At 35.6% G+C, this 20330-nt stretch overlaps 1 protein-coding gene across 3 annotated transcripts; it reads left to right on the top strand.

Annotated features, from left to right (window-relative positions):
• Window positions 1-254: 254 nt before the first annotated feature.
• Window positions 255-20060, top strand: NOL8 (nucleolar protein 8). Of its 3 annotated transcripts, none has more exons than XM_087709132.1 (17): window positions 255-383; window positions 2138-2328; window positions 2558-2620; window positions 3482-3560; window positions 4689-4836; window positions 5080-5151; window positions 6229-7932; window positions 8934-9041; window positions 9715-9837; window positions 10645-10729; window positions 12664-12808; window positions 14478-14561; window positions 15103-15377; window positions 16724-16847; window positions 17463-17530; window positions 18342-18424; window positions 18797-20060. In XM_087709132.1, exons 2-17 carry the CDS (start codon window positions 2190-2192, stop codon window positions 18848-18850), a joined length of 3354 nt encoding a protein of 1117 aa, XP_087565258.1. In that variant the 5' UTR covers window positions 255-383; window positions 2138-2189; the 3' UTR covers window positions 18851-20060. The 3 variants fall into 3 exon arrangements, with proteins under 3 accessions (XP_087565258.1, XP_087565257.1, XP_087565256.1); XM_087709131.1 differs by having other exon boundaries at window positions 255-455; XM_087709130.1 differs by having other exon boundaries at window positions 255-621.
• Window positions 20061-20330: the final 270 nt, after the last annotated feature.

Here is a 20330-nt window from a genome sequence, read left to right as displayed (position 1 = left end):
TGAACTTCCGCTAAAAAATATACTCACAGATCCAGGCATTTGTACAAATTGGAGACTCGGATTGGGTGGAGAAGCGTATTGCGCTTATCTGAACTTATCACCGCCGTCCATTAACACTTCAGAGTTTCTCCGTCTTGCGTCTTTTTCAAGAGAAACCCAAATCTAATAGAATAGCCGCTTTCGATACGCTAAGCTAATGTGGACTTCAACTCCCAGAATTCCCAAGGTAGCATGGCGGAAGTGGCGAGGGGAAAAAAAGGGGGACGACGAGCAACAGTTGTGGCCACGCTGGGCGCCGTGTTGGGTGGCAAAAGGGCACGTCTCGAAGTGCGGGATCGCGGTGCCTGGATTTCCCCCCGCGACTAAGTCCGATGCGTTTAGTGGTGAGTTACAGTGAGGGTTGGTGGCCAGTTTCCGTCTTGGTGTTCGGACATCGCTCCCCAATGCAAAGCAAGGTTAGCAGATCTGAAATGCATAAATCCCGGCGACCGCTAGATGGCGGCAGCGAGAGGGGGCCCTATTTCTCTTCTGTGCTTCCACTTCAAAGCCGTGCGGATCTTTACAGTTCGGATGTGGTAGTCCAAGGCAGATAGATCACTCTCAGAGTTTTAAATTTAAAAGGTGAGGCTTTTAAATAGCCCGAGCGGGGTCGTTCCAGCTTATAAAGGCAGCATCAGCAGGCTTCTGTCTGGTTGAGGTTGCGGCTGTGGACATTCTGACGATTTTAAAACTAGAAGGGCTCAGTTTTGAAAAGATAAGCTTCACAGCAGGGTTGATGACTTCTGAAGGAGAATATTTGTAGCTCAGGGTTGAAGTTTTTCCCCCAAATGTTCCCCCCCCCAATGCCATCACTCTGTTTAACAACTAATTCCCACAACACTGTCAAATAATTTACTAAGACTGTATTACTATTATTCTTCTCTTCCTTACTAGTATCTATCTCTTCCAACTTATTACTATAATCCTATGGCTTGTATCTTTTTAATTTATATTGTTTTTATTTATTTCCTAATACGATTTGATAGCTTATTAGTAACTTTGATTATCACTAAGTGTTGTGCCTTTTTATTCTTGAATAATGTATTTTATTTTTTCTTTATGTACGCTGAGAGCATATACACCAAAGACAAATTCCTTGGGTGTCCAATCACACTTGGCCAATAAAGAATTCTATATCTATTCTATTCTATTCTAAATGAGCAGTCTTTGGTGCTCTCTCAGCTTGCTTGTTTTCTTGCAGATGTTTTATTAACTAACTAGGTAACATCACCAGTGCTGATGATGTTATCTACTTTGGGTAATGAAACCTGGGCAACAAAATAAACAAGCTCAAAGAGCACCAAGGACCCCCTCACCCATGACTTTTGCAAAAAATTTAAACTGTTGAAGATTTGAATAGGTTGAGCTAATTACTCTGTTTAGAATTCTGCTTCAATACTAGGATGCTTTTTATTTTTTTTATTTATAAATCCAAATGCTGTCCATCTTGTGTAAAGGCAACTCTAGGTGCCTTACAACCAAATAAAAGCAACACGATAAAACATTAAAATAATATTTGTATTAAAATTTATATTAAAAAGAGTCAATTTATATATACTGTTTATGTGAATGATCATCAGAAACTTTTTTTTACTGTCCCAGCCTACCTCTTCTTAGCTTGAATTATGGCTGTCTCCTCTTTGCTATTTTCTTTCCGTTATTTTAACTTAAGTTCCAAAACCTATAGTTCATTCATAACAGTAAATGAAATCTCTTAAAGCAACATTGAACATTAAATAGATTTTTTTCTCTTCGTGGTCACACATAGGAGCAATGGACAAGTTGGCATTTTGTTTGTAATTCTTTCTGTTTATATATATATTACTGAATTGTGGTTAATGTATGGTTAATGTAGTGCAGAAGTGATATAACAGGGTTACATCATCAATAAGTTGAGACACAACTTATTGATGACACAGAGTATCATACTAATTCTTAACAGATAGTCAAGGGTTAGAAAATTATCATAAAACAAATATTAAACTGAAGACCTTACAAAACTTTATGACCTGGATTGCCCTGAAGATATTTTGTACCACAGTAATTCTTAATATTGTTCACAATATCTTGTTGTTGTTATGATCTTTTCATTTTACAGAGAAGTTGTAGCTGAAAGGACAGTACCTTGGACATTTGTTGAATTTTTGACTATGGAACAAATCTCATTCGCAAGACGACTATACATTGGAGGACTTGGTCATACAGTTTCTGAAGATGAACTATATGAAAGATTTAGCAAGTTTGGAAATGTTACAGAAACTGAAATCATTAGCCGGAAGGATGAGCATGGTAATACTTTAAAATTGCTTAAAAATAATTTCATCCACTTTGTAATGGCAGCCCTAGGCAGTCAGATATAAGCTCTATCGATCAGATATAGTGCTAAGAAAATATATACTCAATTCTGCTGTTACTTATTTCTGTTTTACTTTTGGCAATGATCACATATTTATTTTAAACAATTTGAAAATCAGTTTTTTTTTCTTTTTTGAATAATCAGATCGTTATTTTTAAACAGGGAATCCTACCAAGACATTTGCATACCTTAACATCCTCCTTTCAGAAAAAGAGCTTAAAAAATGTAAGTATACAAACTGTGAATGCTGTTTTTGGTTCTTGTGAATGAAAGAACCAAAACTTGTTAATCATATTAAAATCTCTGGACATGAAAAGTCTGATGAAGTTCACAACCTTTTTTTTTTAGTTGTATTGTGGAACTCTTAATCAATAGGTTATTTATCTTTAGTTTTAGTGCAAGTTGCCATAAACATTTCTGTATTTATGTGCATCCTATTGATAAGGGCAAGAGAGTACCATATACATATCTTTCAAATAACCCTTTAACACAAAGGTCCCCAACCTCTGAGCGGTGACCTGTTAACAACATGCCATGCAGATGGTGGGCCAGCACGCATGCACGGATGTATGTGCAGATTGACTTGAACAAACCGTGGGACAATGTGCCTGCAGATGTGCACGCAGTTCAACTTGCACAAGTCAAACTGCATGTGCATATATGTGCACACCAGCCCGCCACCTGCACAGCCAGATTCCCCTCCCCTCTCCCTTCCACTGGGCCACTAAGCCACAAAAGTTGGGGACCGTTGCTCTAACACACTGTTTGCTGCAACATCTCCAATATTTAACTGAATATCTCCTATCTCCTTATGTGGTCATGCTCCACCCTACTCCTTTATGGATATCAGCTTTCCAAGCATGCTTAAGCAATTGTCCTTCAAAATCTGAAATATTTTCTTCTTATCATGCTAGGCATTCTCTTTTCCCATTCTCCAAATGAGAAAATTTCCCATGAGATTGAATCCAGCACTATATTTCCCAAATGACTGCTCCTTGTTCTTCTCTTTGAGTCAACCCAGAATTTGTGGCTTATAATGTTTTAACAATGAGCAGAATAATCACTTGATCTTTTTTGTCTTTAAAGGTATATCGATTTTAAATAAGACAAAATGGAAAGGTGGGACACTGCAAATCGAATTAGCAAAAGAGAGCTTCTTACACAGGTAGTACTTAACATATTGTATACAGCTTCTGGTGGAAACCATTGAGTTTTGCATACATGTTAGCAAATAAAGATTTTTTCACAGAAAGATATAATTTCATCTTTATAAGTAGTTCAGGCAGAATCCAATTGTATGTTTCCATTAGTGGCAGGAAACAGGATGGAAGCACTTAGTCCCAGTAATCCTACATTTATCTCACATTCTAGTATTGAGTCTCCCTCAATTCTTTGAAACAGATTTGGAGGGATCATGGAGAACTGAAGAATGGAAGAGGAGACTTGTCTGGTTAAAGTGCTCAGTGCAGTGTTAGATTTTACAATGGGTTTTAAGAAAACATTACAACAAAATAGCGAATGCAGTATGAGCAACATATTTAATGGAGATCTTTAATGCAAGAGCTACTTCTCACACTGGCAGTGAAACCATGATAGCAAATCTGACTGCTGCAAAAACAAAGGACTGATTCAAAGTTGAGCCTGTTATACAGAGTGAGAAAGAGAAGGAGATGATCAATTTGGATATTATTGCTATCTGTAGAACCTGTTTGGGAAACACGGCAGTTGCTGAAATTCTCTGATTTTAACTTATATATCAGAAATTCTGGGGTTACTTATGAACTTGCCTAAATAGAACCACTAGACTGGGTGAAACCTGGCATTTGGTGTGTTCATTCATTTGTGTGGAAGGAAGGAATTTGAATGAAATGAAGCTTGTAAGATTACAATAGAGAGAAGAGTCGCAAAATACAGTGGAAATTATATAATATGAATAGAGAATTGAGAAAATCTTTCTCCGTTCTAATTGTGGAATTGAACTTGCACTTTGATCCCAAAGAAATGTATTTTATTTTTAGCAACCTCATTTAGGGGATGCAGGATGGGAGTGAGCTTTGTTGTGAATTGACACAGCTCTTATTCTTATAATTATGGAAGATAGAACCTTTTGATAATTTTCACACATCGCACAAATATCAGCCAGTAGGTCTCGAGCTACCTCCTATCCACTCCTAAGACATGTTGCAAAGTAGAAGGGGTTACTATGGAAATATGAAAGAATTTTTCACTTATTTTTTTTGCTTTCTCACTCTGTTTAATTAGTACTAAACTACAATCATGTTCTGTGATGCAGACTAGCACGGGAGCGGCAAGAAGCGGTTGCAACGAAGGAAAAAACAGATTATAATGGTATGACAGATATTCAAAAATCTCTGAAGAAGTCTGGAGTTGTAGACTTCCATGTGAAGGCAGTGCCAGGAACAGAAATACCAAATCATAAGGTATGGTAAATGTAAAGGAAAGAAATGTAGTATATTGTTCCTCCACACTAATGGGCTAAATTCAAAATTGTATTGCTTAGCTAAAAAAAATTATTTAAAATTGCTACATTGCTTAAATACTTTCTTTTCATAAAGTTGTTTTGCAAATGTTATTGCAAACTTTGAAAGTTGTTTGCAAACAGTTTTGTAAAAGTTTATTGCAAACATTCCCCAAAATAATACTTATTTTATTTCTTTTAATAGGACTGGGTGGTTAGTAAATTTGGCAGAGTTTTACCTATTCTTCATCTGAAAGATCAACACAAAAGCAAAATATCCTTTTCTGCAAGATTTTACTACCCCAATTCCTAATATTCTCTAAATAATAGTATTTCAGGAGCATATTTCTTGCTGCCCATGTAAGAAAAAAACGCCAGACAAATATAATCAGTTGAAATATCTGTTGAGTGGCAATAGAAATGTATGAAAAGACATTAATAGTTCTGTCAAACTATAAAGTAATATTTCTTGAAGAAAATAAGAGGTCATATCAAAGCATGCCATCAGCTGCAATGATTCAAGAACACGTCCTGTAGATAGAAGCAGTACTCAGAAATTCTGGCATTTCCTTCTCCTTTCCACCCCATGTCATAAGTTCCTTAGTCCTCTCTTTTCTGGATTGCTCACTCCTTTTCTATTTTTGAAACATCAGATTTGATATCCTATTGTTTTTCACTGACTGAAGAGTAATTCTCACATTTTCATGCTGAGCATTTTTCAACTTTTAAAAAAGTTATTTATGACAGACTAAGATGGGTTATCTTTGTGCTCTATTAACATTTGTAATGATCTGCATTCAAAAAATTGAGCCACAGTTAAGTGAATCACTGCAGTTGTTAAGTTAGTAGTATGGTTGAGTGGATCTGGTTCCCCGTTGATTTTGCTTGTCCCAAGGTCACAAAAGAAGATCACATGATTCTAGGACACTGCAATCATCATAAATATGAGCCAGTTGCCAAGCATTTTGAAAGTTGATCATGTGACATGGGGATGCTGCAACAGTGGTAAGTGTAAGACATGTCAAATTATTTTTTTCAGTGCCGTTGTAACTTTAAATGGTCACTAAATAAACTTGTAAGTGGAGCACTACCTCTATAGGATTTCATTTAAAAAAATGCTCTGCCTTTTATTTTTTTTAAACCTCTCTAGAACAGTGTTTCTCAACCTTGGCAACTTGAAGATGTCCGGACTTCAACTCCCAGAATTCCCCAGCCAGCATTCGCTGGCTGGGGGTTTCTGGGAGTTGAAGTCCGAACATCTTCAAGTGGCCAAGGTTGAGAAACACTGTTCTAGAATGTCTGAACTTTTACTTGTACAATGGTATTTATGTTCCTTAATGCAAAAACTAACATAATAAAATATGACCCTTCCAAATATTGCCAGAACCTTAAAAAACTAGATCAAGAACCTATAGATGCAGTTCCCATTTCGCAGCTCACTTGGCATTTGCAAGAAGCTGACAGTATTATGAGCAAGAAACGGCAAGGACAATTCCCTGAAGCTAAGAAGCCACCCAAAAAGAAAATGAAAATACAAATCAGTGACAGCCTAAGCGAAGTCGAATCAAACCCAGCAAATGTCGTCCCTGCAAAACTAATTCAGAACCGCACCTCTAACTCCAAGAAGCAACCTAATCAGCACCCTTCAGGTCCAAAGCTTAAAGCTGGAACCATAGGTTCTAAGCATATAAAAAACCTGCGTTATGATGATATAGATTCAGAAGAAGAAATCAGAGCAATTGAAGCAAGCGAGAGAAAAAAGCACAAAGGTAATTCTAATATTGTGCCTGAGGATAATATGGAGGTTGTCGGTGATGACTTTAAGCTGAAATACAGTACTCATTGGTCTCTACAGAAAGCAAACACACACAGAGCCCAAGCGTGCAATGGATTAATAAGGCCTGCAGAAAATGAATCTGAGTATGATTCAGCTGACACTGATGAAATTATAGCTGTGACTAAAGTATCTGATGAAAAAGAGAGAAATGAATCTCTAGAGAGCTTGAAAGAAACAAAAGAGCAGGATGATGGCCAGCCCCCAAAAACCATCCGGGTTGCAAGGCCTCCATCCTCTGGTTCAAAAGGGTCTAAAGCGGGAGGAGAAAAAAGAGCAGAATCCAAAAAACGATCAGATGAGCAAACTACTCTCGACAGGGGCAGATCTGAGAGTGAGGAAAACTCAGGTCCGTGTTCAGACACAAGTGAGTCTGAAGGGGATGACGATTATGAATCCATGATGCAAAGTGGCTTCCGATTAGATCTTACCTTAGAAGATTTAGAGAATTTAGCTGGTGAAAGTAGTGAAGATTCGGAGAAAGATAATGAAATAATTCAAAGGACCATTCAACCCCAAGGCCGTCACTGTTTAGGTAGTAAAACTGGTATTGCCCCAGAGACCCCCACAATTCCCACCACTTCCAAAAAATGTATTTGCCCTGAAGAAATACTTGCTGACCTTTTAAAAGAAGAGAGATGTGACAAAGATGATTTGAAACGAAAAGAGGGAAAAGTGAATTTTCAACCTTTCAAGGGACTGGGGTCACTGATTGGAGTACTGCCTGAGAGCGAGTTGAATGTAAATGTGAATGGAAAGAAACACACTTCTTCTGAACTCGAAGTGGAGTCTCTGAAAAGTGTTACAGAAGTAAAATATTCAAGTTCTGCCAGTAAGAAACTTAACTCTAAACCATTACCCTTGAAAGACTTGGATTTGGGCATTGCCAAAGGAGGTCTTTCTGGAAACTCAAGTGATCATTCTGACCACCACAAGGCAGAGAAAATAAGCCACAATGTAAGTATTATGTCTGAAAGTGAACCCGCCAAACGTGGGAAGTCTGTTTCCAAGGGACCAACAACTTCCAGTCTTACACAGAATAAAGATTTAAATGGCTCTCCAAAAAATGAAGGCAGCTACTCAGCTTCTCCCAGAAAAACAAAGAAATCAGACAACATGGGAATTCAACTGCAGGACAATGAGAGAAGATTGGCAGCAATACAAGAGAGGCAGAAAGAACGGGAGCTCCAGAAAATAATTATTCAAGGAGCTCTGACCAACCAGGTAATTTTTGTTTCATTTGCCTATTTATTTCATTTGGCTTATTTATTTCATTTGACTAATGCTGGGAGGAATTGTGCAGTACTTACATAATTTAGAACTTAAACATATAGCAATATTTTTAATTATTTATTAATTATATTTACGTGGAATAATTCTTGTAGTTCATCATAACCTGAATTTTAACAGTAAACAAGCAGTAAGTAAAATATATAAATATTACTTCAATAATGTTCCATTCGTAATGTACTGAAACTTAAGCACATTTGTTAGAAAGTAAATGAGATTGCAGCATTTGGAGAGCACCAAAGCGAAGATAAATTGCACTTAACTATTTCCATCTATCGATCAGCACAGATAGGAAAAGTTTCATTTGCGGTACCTTTATTCTTAGCAAATCATTCAGTTGCAAGACATTTCTCATCTCTCTGGAAGTGAGAGTTGATGCAAAATTGAATAGGAAAGAGAGTGACTTATATGAAAGAAATTGAGATTGCTTAGTTGAGATATAGAAAGAAAGAACGAATGAAGATTGAATCATAAATGTATGAAGGAAGAGTGATAGGATGGTGAAGATTGGTGAAATTTGTGGTTGTATGGAATTAATGAGCTCTTTGGAAAGAAAGAAAGTTAAAGAAAAAAAATTACATATATAAAACTGATTTTGATAGAAACTAAGATAGGCATGGAGAGGTGAATAATTTTGATATAAAGTAGATTTAACTGTATGTTCTTTTCTTATCCTGTACCTTTAAATTTTTGTCCTACTATTTCTTATTCTGCTTCTACACTTATAACATTGCTTCCCCAAGGGAATAGAATGATGAAAATGTATGTATGAATCTAATGAATTTGAGTCTGATCCACACAAAATGATACTATTATTCTCAATTTTATAAGATGCCACAAGACCCTTTAATTATTGCATCTGTTTCTTTTCCCTCCTTGATTTTATATCATCTATGTTCCTAATAATTCTTAGTTAACTGTTACTGTAATTTTAGCAAATTCAGTCAACAAATAAACAGAAGCACATCGTGTTTGATTCAGATAATGAAAATGAAGTACAAGAGCATGCTGAAGAAGAATCTTCAGGAAAGATCCCAGTAAAGGTGAGCAAACTAGAAGGGAATTTATTCTATCCTTAGAGATTATCTTTACGTCTCCACAAAGATTTTCTGTAGCTAGTGGTTGAAGAAAAAAATTCACATATCCACTAATTTTAAATTATAATTGCCTCTAAAGATATAGTCAGAACACTTAAAAAGAAAGGGGAGGAAGAAAATAAATAAGTTTAACAATTGTATAGAAGAGCGAGGCTGAGTTAAGACACAAATAAGTATAAAATAACTTAATTAAGATACTTAACAAAATGTAGCACTGCTACGCTGCTCTGCTACACTGTTGTTAAAATAGTAACACTGTTTAACAACAGGCCTGTTCTCCCAAGTTGGGGTGAAGAAATTCTGCAAGATTCCATTAAATTGGAAATCATTTGAGTTTTTCTTTTAAAACGGAACAGACAAAATTCTGTTAGTTTCAGCAAACAGTTTAGGTAACAAGCAGGTACCATCTATCTCAACCATTACCATCCTATTTATGGTGGAAGAGAATGGCTTGGACCATGGTTAAGGGAGGAAGAAAAGAGATTTTGGGAGGGGTGGGGAGAATAGTTTCTTCACGTCTTATCTTGCTATAGCTGGTGGTGTACTTGCTGAAAACATTTGGGGTTACCCCGAGAATGAGTTTGTTGAAATGAAATGTGTGTTCATTTCTGTGCCCAAGGAATTCACCCCCAAAATTTCTGGGAAGCTGTTTGAGAGCAGTGACGAAGAATCAGACACTGTAGCTGACGAAAATGATCGGTTCAAAATCAAACCTCAGTTTGAGGGAAAAGCTGGAGAGAAGGTTGGTATACTTATTTTAGTGTATTATTTTCATCGCTTCTTATAATTCTGGAATAATTTATCTTCATGTAGAAGACTTACACAGCCATATATTTTGGTGTTTAAGCCAGGCAGGCTCTCAAAGTGTTCCTAATATTGTGTACAGTTTCCAGCAGTTTTATCCAGCATGTAAACACCTGGGAAGTCACATGCTTCTGTCTCTAAGGTTCGGATATAAATCATGTTCATTTCATCAGTTTTTGTCTTGCATCATGTAAGCATTTTTCTATAAGCCAGTCTTTCTCTACAATGAACAATTTTGTGTCCCCTGGTTTCTCTTTATTTCTTCCAAAAAAATGTATCACCAGGTAAAGAATATCCCAAAATTGCTTTTCAAAAGGCAACTGGACTTTCTTGGTTTTTTTTTTCTTCTTCTTGAAAATGTTTGGCTTCTCGCCCAAGAAGTGTCTTCAGTTCATTTCCTCAGTTACAGAACTAAAGAAACTTCTTGGATGATAAACATTTTCAAGGAAAAAAACCAAGAAAGTTCAGCTTTTGGAAAAGCAACTTTGGGACAACCATGTCCTGGATGATTGAGAATATCCATAGATAAGAAATAAAGGAGAAACATGAAAAGGGGCAAACCTGAAAGAGGTACACAAGGATTAAAAAATGTTTATGCTTATGACTTTGGTTTACCAAGGAAAATTCAAGAGCAAAGCCAAGAAAAACACGTTACAAAAATAGCTATTCTAGAAAAAAAAATCTGTTCTGAAAAAAATAATTGCAATGAAGAATGTAATCCCTCTGTTACTCTTTCTTGTTGCAGCTTATGCATTTACAGTCACATTTTGGCACAGATGAAAGATTTCGTATGGATACTCGTTTCCTTGAAAGTGATAGTGACCAGGAAGGTAAGATATACAGCATTCTGTTAATAGCTAGTAGAATGCTTGCAAGACTTTGTTACAATAAACTTCTTTTTATAATTCCTTTGAATATTTATTTTGCAGTAATTCCGCTGCATGGATCAAAAGGTCCCTCAAAAACATTTTACACTAACTTAAGGTATACAGTGGAAAGAGGAGTAACATATGTTTCCCTTGAAAAAACACTAAGTATATTAGCATATTTACATCTACATTTTTTATACTTTGTACTTAACAGAGTCAAACTCAAAATATAAAAAGATATTTCACAGAATCTCTTCGAAACTTCTTCCACTGTAAACTGGTAATGATGAAAAATGTTTGAACATAGATATGTGTTTTAATTATGAATTATTTTAGAAGATGACCTGAGACCTTCTAGTTGTTTTGGGGCTATACCTCCTGTAATACATTACTGTTCTGACCCCTACCTTGTTCGTTCAGAAACGACAGCCAGGCAGAACTTCAAAGGAAATACTTTTATCAGTCCCGGCTCGGGCTAGCTGCGAGCCCAAAATAAACACAGATAAATTCTCTGGCAAAACGTTAAACAGCAAATGCAAAAACAAACTCTTACAGCAAATCACTTCTCCAAGTTGGTTTCTCTGAATCATAAACACGAACAGGGAACCTTGACTAAAACAGGAACGGAATGAACGAACGAACGTTGACTTCTGCAACTAGGGCGTGGCACCATCAGTCTTTTATCCGCAGGAGGAGATCCTTAATGAGCCACAGCTGCTTGTTATCTTCTCAGAGTCTGATAGCAGCTCCAAAGGCTCCTACCGAGCCACAACACATTACTATTGGCATAGAGATATTACTATCTCTCTGGAAAGCCAATAGTTAAGGTCCGGGCCTAGAAACCAGGATATAGTGAATTCTAGTCCTGCCTTATTCATGAAAGCCAGCTATGTGACTTTGAGCCAATTACTCTCTCTCAGCCCAACCTACTTTACAGGGTCATTATTGTGGGGAAAATAGGAGGAAGGAAAAGTATTAGGTATGTTTACCACCTTGAATTGTCCTATATATATATATAATAAGTGTGATAAAAATCTAATAACCTTAGTAATAATGATATGTAGACAGTGGATAGTGATTATTGAGGACCTATCCTTTGATCTGAAAAATAGAAATAGGCATCTTAAATTAAACCTAACCAAAGTATGAAGAAAATATATACAGAGGGGGGAAATTCATCTGAATGTAACAAAATTTGATTTCTTCATTGTACAAAATAGTTGCAGTGAGAATCAGATTTACATGCATTCATTCTCTTAAGCATAGATAATGGGGAAGTTGTAGCTAATCTTAAAGAAAATACTTTTGGACAATAAAATATAGTTTAATTAACATAGACATTTTTGGAGCTATTTCTGTCTGAATCTTATTTTCATCCAGATTCATAATGATGTACGTTGTCCTAACACAGCTAGTGTGTTTAAGCCTGGGCAGTGACTGAATCTATTAATTTGGTCTTATAAGCAAGCCTCAAGTTACACAAATTTGGTTACAAATCAGTGTCAGTCGATCCTGCATCTTAATAAGTAATCCTTCAAGTTTAGTTTGGTTCAAGGTGATCAAATTCTAATTGTTGTTTTGGTCCTAGATCAATATAAATAACAGTGATACTATTTATAATTATTTCAGGAAATAACATTGAAACAAGTGAGATGTTTAAAAAAATACCTAAAATTACCAACCCAATACTATAATATTAAAGCACTAAAATCTTTTAACATACAGCTACATTTTTTTCTTTAATCCAAGTACTCATGTGTTCTGTCCTGCACAACCTTTGAGCTAATATTGAGTCATGTGTTAAAATAATATACAATTTGATGTAATGGCTGAGTGCAATTGATATCAGTTCTGTGAATTCAGTAACTAAGTCTGTTCCATTTTTTTCCTGTCAGAGGAATCAAAGAAATTGGTAACAGAGGAAGAAGAGGAACTTTCTTTAGAAAAGAAGAAGAATCTTGAGATCTTGAAAAATATTCTACATATTGATATAGACCCTCCCAAACGTAGGAAGCTAGCTGCAGAAGGCCAAAAATTCAGGTATGAAAAATACTTTAGTAGAATAACTAAAGCCAGATAAGTTATTATTTTCATAGTACTCCCCTAAGTTAAACACTAATTAATATAGCATTGCAGGCAAGCTTTGAGAACTACTGAAACTATGGACCTAAGATGAAATATAAAGCATTTAACCCTGATTTGAAGTTATTTATTATTTTAATACTGTAAGATTTTAAAGTTTCAAAGTTTAGGTCAAGTTCAAAGTTTAATGAATTTATATGCCGCCCAATCCCGGAGGAGTCCGGGCGGCTTACATAAAAAACAACTCTAAAAGAATACTAAAAAAAATTAAAATAGAGAGACAAAGCAAGTTAAAAAGATACATCATGCACTCAGCCTTAGTGGGGCTGGACCTCATTCAAGAGGTCAACAGCCCCAGGCCTGCCGGAATAGCCAGGTCTTAGTAGACTTTCGGAAGGCCGAGAGAGTGGGGAGGGTCCGGATCTCAGGGGGTAGATCGTTCCATAGGGCCAGGGCAGCTACAGAAAAGGCCCTCCCCCGGGGAGTCGCCAGACGACATTGTCTAGTCGACGGCACCCGGAGAAGGCCCATCCTGTGAGATCTTATCGGACGCTGGGAGGTATGTGGCAGAAGATGGTCTCGTAGATATCCGGGTCCTAAGCCATGTAGGGCTTTAAAGGTGATAACCAGCACCTTGAAGCACGTTTGGAGACCGATAGGGAGCCAGTGCAGCTCGCGGAGGATGGGTGTAACATGGGTGTATCTCGGTACACCCAGTATCGCTCGCGTGGCTGCATTCTGCATTTATACTGTTAAACCATACCAAGTCCTTTCTGAAATAGGGAAGCATAGAAACATTGCCATAAATAATGAAATAATTGAAAATCCTTTCTCATAATATAACCAAATGTGAAAGCTAATTATTTCTTGACGCTCAGTGGTGGGTTTCAAAATTTTTTAGAACCTCTTCTGTAGGTGTGGCCTGCTTTGTGGGAGTGGCTTGCTGATCATGTGACTCAGTGGCATGGCCAACTTGTAAAATGTGGTGAAACTCACTTAACAACGCTCTTGCTTAGCAACCAGAATGTTGGCTCAGGAACTCTGGCACTGAAGTGTGCAAGTCTTAAAGCTGTCAAGCTACAAGATCCTTGCATCCCTAACCTTTAAAGAAAAACCCCCAGGGGTGTTCAAACTTGACAGCTTTAAGACTTGTGGACTTCAACTCCCAGAATTCCTCCTCTCACTCTTCATCTTGATGATGTGCGGATGGGTGGGGGGAGGGAGCTGGAACCAGTTCTAAACGGCACTGTAGATTTATGGAACTCTTCTATAGAAAAGGTTAGAACTGGCAGGAACCCACCCCTGTTGACACTTATAAAAGAATACATGTATAGCTGATTGTGAAAAAGATAGAATAACATTGTTAATTAATACTACAATCTTAAACCCATTTTTTTCCATTCAACTCAATAGGATTACTTTTAAGTAGAAATGTAGACTTATGTAAGTTTTTTTCAAAATTATTTGACATTTTGTTGATTTATATATAGTTTGTTCCTCGACATGCTTAGAAATGTTGTCATAGAATGAAAAATTTTATGCCATGGAATTTTTAATGGTATCTAAATTTACTTAAGGATGCTTAATTCTTTTTATTGTTATAAATATAAATATTATTTATTTACAGAGATATGAATACCTTACGCTATGACCCCACAAGGCAAGATCATGCAGTGTTTGAAAAAAAGCCAGTTAATGCTGAAAAAGAAAGGTAACAATTCCATCAGTAGCTGATTATGAGAATTAAGCTGCCTTTTCATTGACCAGTTTACTACTTCAACTCTGTAACTGTTTAGAGTCAAATATTTATTTTATTCAGCAAATGAATAAAATATTTCAGTTTTTAATTAAGAATTGGAATGAAAGAATGAGAAGAAAATCTTTACTTTGGAGGCATTTCAGAAGAAAGTTGCAATTTTAAAATGTTTCTTAATTGTCAGGACTTCGAAAAGTAATGGATTCCTTTTTTAAAAGACACATTGGTCATCCATCCTATGAAATTAAATGTTATACTTTTTTTGAATTGGATTATAAACCAATTCAAGTATTTTACTATGTGAAAAAATAACCCAAGTTAGGTTATTGTGTTTACTGGGATTTATATATTGAATACATTAACAAAAATGGATTGTGGAAGTATCTGCATTTGTATTTCTTTGGTTCATCTGGTATAATACAAATTACTTGTGTAAAATTATATATTTGATCAGTCAAATATTAGCAATTAACACATCCTTATTTACATCAAATAGTAAAGCTAAAAAGAAGAAGAAAAAAGAAGAAGCTCAGAAACTGCCTGAGGTGTCTAAAGATACATTTTACAATATCGCAGTGGACTTAAAAGAAGCACTCGCATCTACAAAACAGGATGAAAAAACAGAAATAATACCATGGGACCAAAATGATGCTGCTGAAGAAGCCCCTTCAACTGATATGCCAAAATTCAATGCTGAAGAGCAAGAAGGAAACAGGGGTTTTACCTTTTCCTTTTTTGGTGATGAAGTGGCAAGATCACCTATTAAAGAAGGTATCTTTATACATTCTAAACCGTAATCTCAATATTTCAAACACATGTTTTTGCATTAGCACCCTTTGAGATCTGATCACTGTGTCGCAATTTGTGTGGGTATTTTCTTTAAAGAACAGAATGGTTTTATTTTGATGAGAGATGTATAGAAACATGTTATACCAGTTCTGTACTACCTGCACTGGTTGCTAGGCTTAATGAATGGAAATGATCCATAATATTACACATTTGCTAATGTTTCATAATATTTGCTCATATCTAAACATTGCTTCTATATTTTATTTCTACAGAACTTTAATATTACCCAGAAATATTATAAACATACCAGGACCATCAGAAATATATGTTCAACAGCTTTTCTATGGTTTTTACAGTGGTATCAGATTGAAGCCATTGGTGCCTATTTATTACCTTTCATATTACTGTGACCTGGTTGTGAATAGGACACGGCCCGGTAGTGTGTCATAGGTCACAACCAACTCTCTTAATTCCATTTAGACCTGTCAATTGTCAATTGATTCAGCTAAACGTCTTAGTTATTGTGGTTTATTATGGTTTATGATTGCATTTTCTAGGCAACTAGAAAATAGATTATTTATTTATTCATTAAATTTATTTGCCACCTATCTCATTGTGTGGATATTGCGTGACTTACAACAATAAAACAGAAAAAAAGATAAATGCAAAAATATTAAATATTTTTGGAATTCAATATTAAAGGAATAAAACAATAAAAATATACATATTGATATAAATATGTTGACTATTCATAACCAACAATATGCCAATCCAGCTTTTGCACACTTAGAGACCAATATCTAAGAAATGAATTAATATGTATAATCTGGACACTAATTATTTTGGTTTGCAATGCTGTCCTGCTTTACAAAACGCATTTTCAGTATTAGAATTCTTCCTACATACCGTTTCTATTGTAAGATGATGTGGTTGTAAAGCAAGTCATCAAGGGACAGGACCTGATTTTACAATCATGTTTTACTGTGCTTGTTAAGTGAATCACTGTGGTTGTTAGACTAATCACATGGTTAAGTGAATCCAGAATCCCCAATTGATGTTTTTTTAATATTGGAAATCAGCTTTGAAGTTTGCAAATCATGATCACATGACCCCAGGACTCTGCAACTGGTTGTAAATGCAAACTGGTTGCCAAATGGACAGATTGCGGTCATGTGAAGGGATAGTGCAACCATCATAAATGTGAAGCTAGGTTGTACATCACATTTTATAAATTTGAACGGTTGTTAAGCAAATTGTTTTAAGCTGAGGGCTATCTGTAAATTTTTTTTTATATTGAAATGGATGGGTCTTGCTTTCCTTTTTTACAGATCCGTACATAATTGAAATATTAAAACCATCAAGAGTTTCCTGGCAAGAAGATCCCCGTTTTCAAGATAGTAGTTCAGAAGATGAAGAATCAGAAGCAACTGAAGTACAAGATGTCAAAGAAAGGTAAATTATACTTCTGCAGTATTCATTGAACTTTAGATTATAACTCAAATTTTAACATGGTGAAGCAGGTTATGCATTCTCTGAGATGATCGACTGTCAAATATTTCCCCCCCAAAATGAAGCCACTTATCTATATTGGATACTGTAGTTTCATTAGCAGCAGCCAGAAAGCCTTAAACTAATGTCATGTGACTTTCCCCTCTGATTGAATTTCCCATCATACCCCATGCTTTCCCCAAAGATTATATGGGACTGCACAAGAAAGACAATAAGGCAGGAAGCTCCAGTTTCTGCATGGTCTTGTATCATTTACAATGTGTGAATACATTGCTAAAATATCCACCTTATAAATTCAATCAATCAGCATTACTTTCTGCTCTTGCTGTCTCACGGTTGAAAAAAACAATATGACTATTTCCTGATTATTTCTGAGAGGTCAAATTCTCCAGATTCTTAAAGCAAATAAATACGAGACACTATGTAGTTTGTTCATTTAATTCATCTCCGAAAATAAAAAGATATGCTTCTTCCTCAAAATGAATTTATTGCTCAGGCTTGAAAAAGTAGGGGGGGGGGTCTTTGTTTTGGAAATTAATACTCCTGTTCCTTTTTCAGTTCTTCAGCTGTACTACATTCAAATACTAGATTTTTCTTCTTCTCACATGATGATGACAGATTAAAAGGTAAGAATCAGAAAAAATCTTAATTATTTTAGTTACCAACATGCTTATTCTTCAGATTAATTCTTAAAATGTAAACATCAAAGTTATTTTAACTTAGAGGTCTCCAAAGTTTTGTTTGTTGTGCATTCAGTAAACATAATTTCTGTAAGTTTTTCTACATTTTTGGAGAGTTTTAACATGAGTTCAGATTGCTGTGGCTAACATTATCTATTTTAGTTGCCAAAGAAGTCTAGTTTTAAAATTATTAAAATTGATGCCGTTTTAAGAAACTTCTATCCGAACAATGGTTGCAAACACCAGTATTCAGTGATTTTTTTTAAACTGTTTTTAAAAGATCAAGTACAATATTAGGAGCCTCCCATGGCTGACAGACCTTATGGTTTTGCCTCTATCAGTGCGCTGGAAGGGTAAAATTTTCTATCCACATCTTTCAAGTGTTTTTAAACTCTGCCTCAAAGAATTGGGGAGCCTTTGAAGCAAATGTTGATAGGAGAGAGGAATACAAGGATGCGGAGAAGAGGGCATTTCTCTTGTAAAAGAGAAATGTTCATGAAAATCTTAGGTTTCAGAATGTGTTAAATCTGATGGTCCATGAACTTTATATATGCATTTTTCCCCCTGAGGCCACGAGGATGAAAGCATGCAAACTCAACAGCAGGGTAGAAAACACTGTAATTCCTTGAGCTACCAAAGTACAATTGTTTCATCTAGGCAGACCTTGAGCCCTTGGCTTACAGGGATCATTTGCTTCTTTTTTGTTTACAGGGCAGGCAGTTGACAAAGCTTACATTATTCTTTATTTTTTTTCTAGAGGGCCCCGAGCTATTCTATAAAGCTTCAGATCTTGATGAAGAAACAGAGGATTGGGAAAGCAGGCGCCAAATATTGCTTGAGGTATGTGGCTAAAGATAGTCTTGATATTTGGGCCAGAGACTGTTTCTCACTTTTGATCCAGGATCCTAGCAAATCAAAATCACAATCTAAGATTCATTCTGTTTTCTATCTATCAATTTCTGTATAGTATTCATTTGTCAGTATGCATCCTAGTTCCACTTTGAAACCAAGCTGGTAAGAAAGCTGCATTTCGCCCTTGTTGATTCATTGTGAGGCATTGCTGGAAGAGGAGAAAACTGATTTCTATCCACATTTTCCAAAACTTGCTATTCACTGTGTTATGGACCCTGCTTAGATGCTAAAAGCTGAAATGCTAATTAATTTTAGAATACCAAATCGCTCATAACTATATTAAATTTTCAACATTTCCAGGATTGTCGGAAGAAACATAAAGATGCAAGAAGGAAAGTTAAAGCAAAACATTAACTACAGCAGTTCTGCTAAAGAAGGAAGAATGTTGAATATACTTAGACTGAATCCTGGGATAATGAAAACCATTGAGAAAATTCATCTATGGATAGCTTGGAAGTATAAATTAGTGCTGAATAAACTTTCAGAATAGTGAAAGGAGAAATCAGAATAGATTTGTAGTTCTAAAGTTTCTAAAGCTTACATTTCCATTATCCAGTATGAACATGTTTATTATTAAAATTCTAAATTATAGGCAACGGTCTTCACAATTAGCATTTATATTTATTGCTTGTCTTTTATAATCCTCATGTCATACATATTTCGAAAGACGTTTAGGATTTCATATGCACATAGGTTCTTTGCCACCAAAAGCAACATTTGATGGACATTAATATAATTTGTTCTCTTATCTAGCCAAGACTAGTTATAGAACAAATGAGGCAAGGATCAAATGTAATACTTCAAGAGAGTGACTGAATATTAAATGTATATAATTAAGTGCAATGAAGGCAAGCAGTTTTTATGTACAGAATTACATAAATATAGTCAATTTAAATTATACAAAAATGTTTGTTACTATTTATGTTAATATGAGATTATTTTTGTACCTTGAAAGATTGAATCTGGGCCATTAGGAAAGGATGAGTTGGAACCTTAGATTCCTGGAAGCTCCTTTCATAACCATGCATATTGTAATGGTGCATATAATACATCCCTGGATGATTTTTCTACAGCAAAAAGTTAGATGATTGAAAAATCAAACTGCAAGTTGCATTGTTTCTATTTGAAAATGGTATCAAAAGTATAGAATATGTAAATGATTGAACAGCCTTATGGAATATAAATAGTTTTTTTAATTTTAGTCTCTTTGTGGAATGTTGCTTTTATATGAGAATCATCAAGCATTGTAGGCTCTTTTTTCTTCCAACTTGTATCATAGATATAAACTGCCATGTTCTTGTTTTCAAAACAGTAATGATGGCATGTTTAAAGTTTTCACTAAAAGAGCCATTTGAGGCACAGGAGAAGAAATATTGAACTTAAAGAATATTTGAAGAAACTGACTTAGAAGGGGGAGGCTAGAAATCTTGAACTGCTTAGGAAAAATGGGTTTTCTATTAGCTATAAACTCTTATAGGAAGTGTAAATCCAGGAATCACTCTTTAAGTTTAAAACATAGTATTAATAAATGCTGAATTTACAGAAACCAAAGTTTGCTTTATAATCTTTGGTAGACAATTCATTGCTTTTCATCTTTTATTTTTAAGTTTTATTTTCTCTCTCTAGGTGCAATGAGTAATTGTCTGCTGTGAATTCCACAGACACATCAGGAATAGCATTGGGCCAGTAAACACTGCAGCTCCACTCAGTCGCCCCAACACCACCCCAATACAAGGCATTACAAAATTCTTAGGTTTTAATCGAGATATAAATATAGGCACACTACTAAAATAATGAGCGGTATTCCACCCTCCATTTTCTCATCATAACTCCT

This window comes from Thamnophis sirtalis, unplaced genomic scaffold (assembly GCF_051295495.1).
Source record: "Thamnophis sirtalis isolate CommonGarterSnake01/CBP01778 unplaced genomic scaffold, rThaSir2_p1.2 scaffold_3, whole genome shotgun sequence".
NCBI lineage: Eukaryota > Metazoa > Chordata > Lepidosauria > Squamata > Natricidae > Thamnophis > Thamnophis sirtalis.
Note: the sequence above shows the minus strand (reverse complement) of the source record. Positions and strands in the feature narration are given on the sequence as shown.

Bases quoted from the DNA above. Each gene is read 5' to 3' on its own strand.
- NOL8 (XM_087709132.1), top strand. From the start codon at position 2,190: ATGGAACAAATCTCATTCGCAAGACGACTATACATTGGAGGACTTGGT. The intron at 2,329-2,557 runs GTAATACTTTAA...ATTTTTAAACAG, and splicing joins TAGCCGGAAGGATGAGCATG to GGAATCCTACCAAGACATTT. The intron at 5,152-6,228 runs TCCTTTTCTGCA...AAAACTAACATA, and splicing joins ATCAACACAAAAGCAAAATA to ATAAAATATGACCCTTCCAA.